The sequence below is a fragment of the Austrofundulus limnaeus genome, unplaced genomic scaffold, assembly GCF_001266775.1.
Source record: "Austrofundulus limnaeus strain Quisiro unplaced genomic scaffold, Austrofundulus_limnaeus-1.0 Scaffold528, whole genome shotgun sequence".
Classification (NCBI taxonomy): Eukaryota; Metazoa; Chordata; class Actinopteri; order Cyprinodontiformes; family Rivulidae; genus Austrofundulus; species Austrofundulus limnaeus.
In genome coordinates, this window is record NW_013952930.1 from 6,565 (window position 1) to 18,536 (window position 11,972).

Genomic DNA, 11,972 nt, shown 5'->3' on the forward strand with positions numbered 1-11,972 from the left:
CTTTTGCATGGTAGAACCAGAAGCTGCTGTTCATATTAGTGACTAACAACAGTAACAACAGCTTTTTGACAAGTTTAGTTTCTTTAAAATACATTAAAAATATTAAAAAATAAACCATAACAATTATTTGAACAAATACAAAGGTCAGTCAACAGACCACTCAGGCTTATCAACACAAAAATAATTTTTAACATAATAACAAAAATAGACAATTCAATAAATAAAATTGTGGGCATATTACTGACAAACAATAACAGTAACAACAGCTTTTTGACAAGTTTAAAGTTTCTTTAAAATACATTAAAAATATTAAAAAATAAACTACAAAAATAATTTGATCAAGTTCAAATTAAAATGTAGCTTTATCTGCAACTGTATTTGATAATGTTTTAAACTTTTAAAATACTGCATGATAGAAAGCGAAGCTGCACTTCATATTAGTGACAAACTTTGGCCTATTTTGACGGGTTGCCGTCATTTTTGCTTCTGCTTTTCATTTAAAATAAGTTTCAACATCTGAGTGGCGCACTACCGCTACTAGTGGTAAGAAAGTTTATTGCACCTTCTTCAAAATCAATGCTGTCCCGCGGCCCTCTGTGGCCCAAAGTTAAAAACTGTTGTTCTTTTGTGGGTCGCGACCCATAGGTTAAGAACCTCTGTCTTAGTGGATCCTGTTGTGAACATTTCATCAAAATATCACGTCACTTATCTACCTCATTTAAAAAAATAAACTATTTTAATGTAGATTTAGGATTGCTCTTTCAACATACGGCCTTAAATGTGTAGGGAGGTTGTCATTGTGTTATCCTCACCAAGGTAATCACACTTGTAAGTTATAAATAAAAAGAGGTTGAACTAGCAAATACCATCCCATCTGGAATGGATATTATCCCCCATGATGTGCCACTGAGGGGCACTTCTCCTGATGTGAAGGTTACCTCCCCAGCTCCAGTTGGGTTCCGTACTTAATAACTACAAGAATAAATGTCAGTTGTCTCCACATCTGTTCACTCATTCACTGTTAATATATCCTTCAACCAATCTTAATTGCAAATGATCATCTTTGCTCATAGTAATTCTGAACATGCATTGCCCTGAATCTGGCTGGGAGCCAAGCTGTCCAGTTGGATCGAGTCCACATTAATATCCTCCTAAGTTGGTGTGAGATTTATTGCATTTTCTTGCAACCACAGTAGCTGGAGATTACAAACACATATTCATAAACATCCCTGGATTTAGTGGGGATGAGTCTAAGAGTCAAGGTTAATCATCACTGTGCCTCTCTGCTGGGACCAAATTTTTAATTCTCCGAGTCTTAATCACTCGCGCCGCTGATGCAGCTTTGTGTCGTACACAGCCCAGCTGGCCCTCTTTGAGCTTGATCAGCAGGTTCTGCAATTGTGACCAAGTTGCCCCAGTGCCCTCTCTCTTTACGATCCTGGCTGGTGAAACAAATTTCGAACGGAATAAATTGGAGTCTGTTTTAAAAAGCAGTGAGCTATGATCTTGAGCCACTGTGGCACAGTTAAGAAGAAAGCAGGCGTTTTTGCACCGCTGGTAATAGCTCCACAGCTTGCATCAAGCCCAGAAAAGCTCTTTAAAACATGCAAAGAGGTGCCAATAACAGCCATTTTAACAACTTCCACAAATGCTGGGAACAAGTTTAGAACACATACCTGTACCAATTACAAATATCTCATAAATAAAGCATAAATCTCTTTCACATGGGTTAAAAAGGTCAGGGCTATGTGGTAAAATGCTCATGCAGTGATGCTTTTCAGCCTTCTAGCTTAAATCCTCCTGGAGAGTGATGAAGTTCAATATTTTGTCTTACGGCTCATTGTCATATCTCATTTAGTGACTTTCTTTGAATAATAACTTTTTCACCCTCTTTTTTTCTCCCTCACAGAAGCCAATTTTATGCCATTGATCTCCTCTAATGTTCGTTCAGTTGACAACATATCTGATTTTCTTTTATGACCAGCCAAGAGACTTACAGCTAGAGTTCAGATTCAAGGCAGTCAGAGAATATCATACAGAATACGGCAGATGGGTAGGCAACAAATCCCTTCTGAAATGGGGAAAAGGTCACTTTGCCCTAATGATAAGCACACACCTGAGCCTCACAAGACAACCTCAACCTTTGTGATATTCTCCTGGATATAATGTGCATCTCACTTGCCTTTTTCTCTCAGAAAGGTTATGACTTACTGGGACTGCCTGTGCGTCACCATCTGGGTTATGGTCCTTTAGTTCCTGCAGCTGCAGACCTGCCTTCTAGATTTTACAGAGAATTGCTTTTATGGTGATGCTACGGTATTTATATGTTGGATGTCTGATCAACCTTTAGTCTAAAAGAAATACTGTACATAAACTCACTGGAATTGCATCAACCTGAAAATCTATTTTTAAAAAATACCTGTGCTATTTCATGTATTTGGATCCCACCAAGTTGTCTGAGTTCCAACGCTGAATTTCACACACAGCGTGACACGGCCAGATTATTGGCTGTGTGCATCACTGTGTCGTAGCACAGATGCTAAACTTTAAAGTTCACAAACGGTGAGAAAGAATTGTCCTGGCGGAGATGCGAAAAACACGATGACGAAGCGTCAAGTCATTAAAATACCCGTCGTAAACACAAAAACTTCCTGAAAAACATTCCAGCAGTATTAATCAGTGCTCTGAAGGTAGACTTACTATTGTGCAAAATGCAAATCAGTGCAGCGAGCCATTAAATTCACCTCTCCTCCAACTAGGACGCACAGCAGGATACTAAATCACCCCCCCCCCCCAAATTAAAAAAAAAGAGGGAAAAATACTAAATTGGCACACATGAGACACATTGTGTTGCAGAAAAATACAGGTGTGTTCAGCATTTTGGGTTTTCTGCCTGCAGGAAATAGGATTTTGATAATTGTAAGAAAGCTCTGATGGATACCATATTCGTTTTTAAAACCAAGAAAGTAGAAAAAGAAAGAAAAAGGGAAGATATTTAAGCTTTTTAACTTTTTTTATTTGGGAACTCACCACACTGTAAGTCACAGTTTGTCATTCTTCTCAGTTAGCATTCAGTATTCGCAACTTACTAAACAGAATTTATTTATTTATAAAGTTTATTCATTTAAATCAAAACAACACAAATTCAACATACAAAAAAAATTACAAAAACCCCAAATCAAATTAAATGAAAGGTAGCAGAAGAAGAAAAAATCTCATGATTTCTGCTCCTTTTTTTAAAATAAATTCAATCAAAAAAAATCTTCAATTTATAACGTACAAAAAAGAAAGAAAAAAACAATAAAAGGTTTAATTCCTTCAAGTAACAGTTCATGCCTTATACTTCATAGACTCTGCAGTTTTTCTGCAAATTTGATCACAAAAGAACCAAGAAACCTAATGCTGTGTTTTACATTTTTGTCCAAACTCGTTCCTATCCCAAACTTTACAGCCTTATCATCAAATTCCCCTTAATCTCTGGATTCATCAAACTAAGATGCTTAATCCTGGAGACGAAGAGGAAAAAATGCACAAACCAGTTTTCTTTAGAGGTATGGCCTGGCTGTGTCATTGAGAAATGTACAGGATTTAATAACAAAGAAGAAGTCGTGTAATCTCAGATGTTGTCAGTCTCCAGTGCTCCTTTCTCTTCTTTAAACACACAGGCAAATCCCTCAATGCGTTCAGTCTCACTCTAGTTTATTAGCATGTCTAGACTCTTCTCATCACAAGCTGCAAGGACTTTCTGCTACGTTTTAATTAGATCCATTTCTGAAGGCTCTGGGAAAAGGCTGACAGGTCCCAAGCACACATGAAGCAGAGCCGCAGCTATTCATCTTACTGTATTTTACCTAGAGTGAATAAAACTGACTGCAAACTAATGCAATCATCTGTGCAACGTAAAATCATCAATCCGTTTCCTTCAAGCAGAACCACGAGGACTGGCGTCGTTCATCAACCATGCTCCATCCCCCTTAATATTACATGACAAGAATTCCCAAGCAACAAAAATGAAAGTTTTCTGATGAAAACTGCACCAAGTGGCAACCTCTACATCATTATTAACTTACATTTACATACAGAATTTATTTCTTACTGATCATCAAATTTTAACAGGGACAGTGAAAAGCTGCAGTTTCAGAACAGAGCTGAGAAGTTGTTTCTGAGACTGATAGTTCAAAAGTGTACGTGTAATTATATATTATTTAAAAAAAAAACGGGTACAGCTCACATTTTAAACATCACTCATCACGTTTTAATTTGAACCACACTGAAAATGAGTTCTTTTGAGGCGGATTTTTACTTATATTTTGCTTTCTTTTTGTCCTTTCAGTTCATGACAGAAAGATCATTTTAAGCATAAAATGATATATTAAAAACAGTTTAATGTGAGTTTTAAAAGTTATAAATCTGACAAGGTTTTAAAGCAGTTTACCTGAAAAAGCGTGCTCTTGCTTGGATGTTGTTTTTCCTTACTGCAAGACCTTTAGCTTCACAAAAGTTTAACCTAATTAGTCTGTCTATTTTATTTTATATTCTGTCTAAAAGTCATTAATAGTTAATACCTCATTAGTCGTGACATCGGTCAAAGAGCATGGAGAAAGAGGCAAAGGTATTTGTCCAGGTTAGACTAATAGCAAAATAAGTGATTCATTTTTGTTTTCAGGATTTATTAAACAACTCTTTATTAAAAACATGGAGGTGTGGAAGAACACTATATTAGCTAATGTCATGACAGTTTGTTTAGTTTGATGGGTTTTTTTTCAACCAAACAACACCTTGTTTGTGACAATATTCAAATGTATTTGTGCTGGATGGATAGAGCTTTGGCTCTGTTTTCAATACTCTGTGCTCCATGAAGGGTGTCATGACCATTAATAACTATCAGACAGAATATTACTCAAAGTTGACCAGACTATCCCTTTAATACCAACAGACAACATTTAAATTACATCACAGAAAACACTGAGATAAATATGCAATAGCTGCATCTTTAGCTTAGTTTCTCTATTAAACATAATTTTCTAAATTTCCATCATTTAATTGTAATAAACTAATATAAAGCTCCCATGACGTTCTGCTTATTCACCCAAATCTGAGCCTCTCTAGCAGCAGAACTGCTGTGACATTTTATGTTCTTTTTCACTTGTTGTCACATTTGTTCTACAGAGGGAGTTCTTGTTGGCAGAGGACCTACCTCCCACGAGATGACCAGTTCGTGCCTGCGGCCGTTTCCTCCACTAACATTTGATGGCGCCACAGCAGGAACTGTGCAAAAATAAATAAATAAGTAAAGTTAAGACAACATCACAAAACCCACACAACAAACTGAAACATTTCTTTACTTTTGGGCAACTGAGGATCAGAATAATTAATTTGGCAGAAGATTGTAAACTTCTTTAGCCCTGTGCTCCTGTTTAATCTAAAACTCAAAGTGAAAACCACAAGGGAGTCCAGCGTTTTGTAATGGAACCCCGTTGTTGACATTTGGCTCACGTATTGTAAGTTTATGGATGGATTAATTGTGTGTAGATACATTAATTAGTCCGTTAATTGTGCTGAAGAGATGGGGCAGATTATGAAAGCTCCTCTGAAATGACCACTGACCTTTGTAATTATGTTTTAGAGAGGAAATGAGCAGCTAGTGAAGCGACAGAACAGATTTACTGTATGGTGATGTGCTGTTGCCTCAGGTTATTAAAAGACTGGCTGCTTCTTTGGTGGAAAACAAAACAAAACTTGACATTCTTTATCTTCTTTTTATTTTTTTCACAAGTAATGAAAATACAACTTACTTGTGAGATCCCTGGGAGACCATGTTTGAACAATTGAATCTTTTTAGACTCTTTACACCAGGGCCATTCAACTAAACTGCTCCGGGGGCCACAGTTAATGCAGGCCAACAGCACAGGGGCCAAACATCCAGCAATTAAAGTCATTTTGAAAATAAACCTAGTATTACAAAGATTTGTAACCTTTGAATTTGTTTATTTTTGCTGCATTTAATCATGGTTATAACATACAGAACCCTACGTAAAAAAGTAGTGATAATAATATTACAAATGCAAAAATAACACATTACTCCTCCGATTTAACACAAATGTTATTTTGACATCTCTGATTTGCCAAAATTTTAAACCAATTTTATTTTCACTTTCATAGTTTTATCTTCAACTGCTTGCAGTTTTAACTTTCTTAGATATTCATAGAAATATATTCAATTTTTTTTTACCAGCTTCCAGCCAAGATTCTGATGTTTCTGTAGATACCAAACATGTCTATGTCTGTATTCAGACCAGGAAAGTCCTTTGGTATGGAGGACCAAACCTATCATTATTGGAAATAAATGTATAAATATATAACTGGCGTATTAAAATAAATTATAGGGTCAAAAAGAAGTTTGACAAATAAATTATTGTGCCATTAAATCAATTACATCAATTATTTAGATATAAATGTGTATTTACATTTTAATTTTGAAGGATTATATTTTCTCTATGTGCTTTATCGCATATTTTTTGTTTATGTTTATTCATTACAAGTACATTTGTTGTAATTTGACTTTTCCAAGCCATTATTTTCTTCTTTCACATTTATCACCAATCACATATATTTAAAACATGCTTTTTCACCTAATAATATTTTATTTCTCAAATTATTTTATCGTTCTTTTTTTCTTAAACACTGATGTATTTTCTTCTATTATATTCCTTTGTTGTATATTTTTACCAAACACATTTCCCTGAGCCCATTTATTTTCATCTCTTTTTTTTTACATTCCTTGCTGGCTGTATTGTCTTTTCCAGCTCCACATGCAGCAGGGAATGTAAAAACAGAGGAGGCGGTCTTAAGAAAAGCGTCACCACCCCAGCTTCTCGCCTATTGGCCGAGGTCTAGTTTAAAGGAACCTCAGCCAATAGGCGAGAAGCTGGGGCGGTGACGCTTTTCTTAAGACCGCCTCCTCTGTTTTTACATTCCCTGCTGCATGTGGAGCTGGAAAAGACAATACAGCCAGCAAGAAATGTAAAAAAAAGAGATGAAAATAAATGGGCTCAGGGAAATGTGTTTGGTAAAAATATACAACAAAGGAATATAATAGAAGAAAATATATCAGTGTTTAAGAAAAAAAAGAACGATAAAATAATTTGAGAAATAAAATATTATTAGGTGAAAAAGCATGTTTTAAATATATGTGATTGGTGATAAATGTGAAAGAAGAAAATAATGGCTTGGAAAAGTCAAATTACAACAAATGTACTTGTAATGAATAAACATAAACAAAAAATATGCGATAAAGCACATAAAGAAAATATAATCCTTCAAAATTAAAATGTAAATACACATTTATATCTAAATAATTGATGTAATTGATTTAATGGCACAATAATTTATTTGTCAAACTTCTTTTTGACCCTATAATTTATTTTAATACGCCAGTTATATATTTATACATTTATTTCCAATAATGATAGGTTTGGTCCTCCATCTTTGGACCAATTGTCTGGTCCGGACCAAAAATGGACTTTATTTTTTTTTGTTTGATGAGGTTTGCATTCACATTGTGCTTTTTTGCAAACGAACTATAAGTTGTAAACAAAGCCATGAGGCTGACGATCACTGCTCCCATTGGACAAAAAAGGACGGGGGCGGGATTGAGCCACAGACCCAGAAGAAAACAAGGAAGTCCTGCATGCTGCTGTTCTGATGCGCACATTTTTGCTGATAGTACAACTGCAATAGCATTTAAAATGTCAGAAGCAGCTAATTTAATGGTGGTTCTGTGATGATATTCTAATTTTGGAGCGACGTCAGTAAATGTGTCCCGCAACCCAAAGGAGAAGAGGTGCTCTGCGTGTTCTGATCCACAACATGCTGCAGCAGAGCTGCTAACAGGAGACGACGAAACAGGTTTGTTTTCAGTTTATTTAGCTCAGCAACGGTGGCCTGTGAAGTCCAAAAAGGTGCATGTTTAATGCAGTTGGTTCGGTTAGAGTCCGGTCTGTATTCACACCAGAAGAGAACTAAAGTGAACCGCACCAGAGTTCGTTTGGAAGCGGACCGAGACCACCTCAAAAAGCAGGTCTCGGTCTGGTTGTTTGATCCGCACCAGAGTTTGCATGAGTGTATTCACACCTGCAGAAAAGGTCCGGACCAACGCTGGAAACGAACTCTGGTTCGTTTAAAGCGGAGCAAATTATCAGGTCTGAATACGACCTATGTTTAACTAAAACAACTTATAGTAATTAAGGTAGAAAACCAGGGGTTTAGACTTAAGAGATGAATGAATCAATTGGCGGGCCAAACTTTGGTCACTAACGGGCCAGATGTGGCCCACGGGCCCCCAGTTGAATAGCCCTGCTTTACAACACCATCTGTCAAAATGTGACTTGGATTTAAAATGCTAATCCAGAATTTACCTGCTTCTTTGGTCCTGACTTTTCTAGACGGCGCACTGGGATCTCCCGTCCCGATCGCGTTGTTTGCCACCACTCTGAACTCGTACTCCACCCAGGGGTTCAGCTCCACCGCCACAGCTGACTCCATGACCCCAGTCACCGGGTCCGGGTCTGCAAAAAAAAAGTGTCGCTTGTCAGTTTATTCAGTCATAAAAAAAAAGAAAAAAAAAAAGAAAACACAGCCGTTTGCAGTTTACATCACGTACATCATGCAAGAAAATCACCGACGTAAGTGCAAACTTTCAGCCGTCAGGGTGTTTGACAGGGTTCCAATTCCCACTGAGGAGGAAATCGCTCACGAATCAAAGACTTTAAATTACACCCCCACTCGCCGTATAAAACCGTTGCTAAGGCAACCGAGACTGCAAAGAGGATTTTCTGGCCAAGCCTCTAAAAAAAAGTTGTAACCCAACTCAACTGCATTTTAGGAGTCGAACTTGCATTTAATAATGACATGCAGCTGTGAGACTGTATATTAGTCCGAACTGAGATGATTTACTCACTTAAATAACTTTGATTTATAACCTTAAAGGGGCAATATCACGTAAAATCAACTTTGAGTTTTATATCATGTTATAATGTTATACTCTCATAAAAAACATGCCCAAAGCCTTGCTTTGACTCATTCATGCATGTTTGAGAAATCCTGCAGCGTTTTTAGGAAGCCATGCTGAGGAGCAAAACGACAGGTGGGGACCAGAAACACCCCTGGGACGTGTCTTTAAGCCGAACGTCCTCATGGCAGAGCGCCCCCCCCCCCCCCCCCCMCMMMCCCCACCCATGACTCCTGCAGGCTCTCGGGTGAAACTGAAAGTGAAACTTAAACTGTCCGCTGAGCTCTCAACATTAGTTCTCACAAAGTGAAGCTCTTTTCAGATTAAAAATACCTTTTGAGGAAATGTATTTTCAAATGCCAAGTAAACTGCATCATAGCAGCCCAGCCCCCCTGCACCAAAATGGATGGGACAGAAGCGGAAGGAGGTTCTTAAAGAGACAGAGGCCAATTTCAAGGCGTTGAGAAGAGGAAGTGATGAGGAGATTAGTTTAGTTACTATTTAAACATAAAAACAGCATTTTAATAACAACTAAAGGTGACAGATACTTTATTATGGTATAGTATTTAAATATATGCCTGAGTAACACATAATGTTGGCCCTTTAAGTTTTACTGCTGAAAAACACCTTTAAAGGTTTTGTCAGAACATTTGTTTTATTAGATAGATATAAATAGAGCGGCCTTTTTTCAAAGTAACGTATTTTTGTGTTAATCATGGGATTTAGGGGACTGGTGTCTATCTCTGGACATGTTGGAAGTCCATCACAGTAAGACTCAACCATGCTGTAAAATAAGTGTTTGAATAATTGTGGCCTTGAGGCAGTGCCATATTCTGATTTAAAAAGTGTGTTCCGTTGTTGAAGGCAGTCCCAGAACCCGAACAGAATCTAATCAACACTCTCAGCCACGATAAAGAAAATGCCTCTAAATGACCTTTTTAAATATGTTGAAACTGCTATACGAGTCATACTGGAGGATGGAAAAATGTTCCGTCTGGTCATTTAGGACCGAGGACACCATTATGGGCCCAGTTTAAGGGTACGGACAAATGGTCTATAAGGTCGTTTGGACTGAAGGACTTATGGAACTGAGCAGGTGTTTTATTGCAAAAGGCCAGACTGAATTAAGTGAGCAGCGACATGACAGGTTAACAGGACCCGGGTTGTAGCTTTCAGGCGTTCATTAACAGCAACACATTGCATTAAAAGTCCTTATGAGGATGTGCCACTTTATGCTTTCTAAAACTGTGGTAAATGGTGGTGGTGGGCACAGAAAACAATTTCTGCACAGTTTACTCTAGCGTGTAAAGGCTGAGACACAATCCTTTAACCTCTAAACTGTAACTATTGTTTTATTTCGAATTCAGTGAGCAGAAGTACAGAGAGAGAGAGAAAGAGAAAACATCTATCGCCTTTGTTCTTAACGACTGCACACGGTTTTTATCTCCTCTGCAGATTCCCCGTGACTTGGCATCTTTTCACACCAGGTGGTGATGTTCCAGAATTTACTTAACACTCGGCACATGACATTTTGATGCATGAACAACAGCTTAATTGCGGCATCAAAGCACATAAAGAAGTAGAAGTCATTACCCATTCAATCAATTCTCGCAGTTTCTGCAGAACTGAGCGACGTCATAAATCACAATCCCAGGCTGCAGAATGCCTTTTTAAAATGTATTTAAAACTAAATTACCAGGAGGGAACTTAACCAATCTAGCTTTTTTATTTATTTAAATTCATGACTTCCATAATCAAGCATTGCCAATATTGATCCAGCAGTAGAAAATAAACATTAACTGAAAGCTTATCCATGTCACAAATGAACCATAGCTCTCTGAGGCAGTGCAGCTTAGGCTCTTATCACAAAAAAGCAGCTAACAATGAGACGAGTCTGTCAAGCAAGCTGGTCTTCAAACATGAACTGATAGCTTTGTTTGCAAGAAGTCAGGGCTAAACCCTCAGTCCCCTTCATGCTAATCTGAACAACTTCAACACCCAAAATGTATCACTGGGACCTAATTGTGCTTTATTGAATTAAATGTAGTTGAACAGACATGATGTGAGAGGAGTGTATACAAAGTATGATTAATATTTCTTTGGGGATGTATCATTATCGCACCTTAGACTCTGCTATTATTATCTCACGGCATATTAAGATAGATTGCACACAACGCTTAGCAAGCCCTCATCCATTAATGTTAAGTGATAATAACTGATGGTTATTCTCTAAAGAACACCCCCCCCCCCAAAAAAAAACAGGATTTCATTTGATTCTAAAGATTTCAATGTGTTACATATTCAATGAAAATGGGCGAGTCTTATAATTCAAGTCCAAAAGGTTAATTTGCTGCTAAGTGCTGATCTGACAGTGACATTTGAAACAGACTCGTTATATTTAACAAAACTCTTCAACAAAGACCAAGTTCAGCAATAAAACAAAGCTTTTATTTGAACTTTTTAAACGGGCATCTGAGGAAACCAGCAGATATATTTGTTTCAGACCAACCGTGTCAGATTCATTAATGTTTATATTTTGAAGCAAATTACCAGAAGACATTTTAATTATGCCACTCGTTAACCCTACCTTGCTCCGGTTGAGCTAATTCTCCTTTTTGTATACTACTGAAGGCAGGAATATGGGCTTTGTTTATGGGCCCGCATTAAACTTTTAAATCTAGAGGCAGCAATTTGCTCCTTATTGATTACCTGTTTTGACAGTTTGCCACCCTAATGAAAAGGGGCTTCGGGCTTGTAAATTGTAGGTGCTGATAGGGCTGTGGTTGTCAAGGCTACGACTCCAAGACAAGGTGGCTGTGGTGTCTGTGATCTCCTCTACTATCACCACTCCGGGGGGTCCAGGAGGTCCTGGTAGGAGAACAATTAGAAAACATGGATTAAACATGAGAAACTGCATTTCCTGAGAAAATGCAGCTTGAATGCAATAAATAAATAAATAAAT

At 37.5% G+C, this 11,972-nt stretch overlaps 1 protein-coding gene across 4 annotated transcripts in view; it reads right to left on the reverse strand.

Annotated features, from left to right (window-relative positions):
- Nucleotides 1–11,972, reverse strand: part of cntn5 (contactin 5) — a 161,770-nt gene that overhangs the window by 6,050 nt on the left and 143,748 nt on the right. For all 4 annotated transcript variants that reach the window (XM_014026134.1, XM_014026135.1, XM_014026133.1 and 1 more), the window contains exons 16-18: nucleotides 11,720–11,878; nucleotides 8,418–8,567; nucleotides 5,198–5,268 (exon numbers count right to left, since the gene is read on the reverse strand). In XM_014026134.1, the coding sequence (XP_013881588.1) occupies nucleotides 5,198–5,268; nucleotides 8,418–8,567; nucleotides 11,720–11,878 (380 nt within the window). The remainder of the gene's footprint in view (nucleotides 1–5,197; nucleotides 5,269–8,417; nucleotides 8,568–11,719; nucleotides 11,879–11,972) is intronic.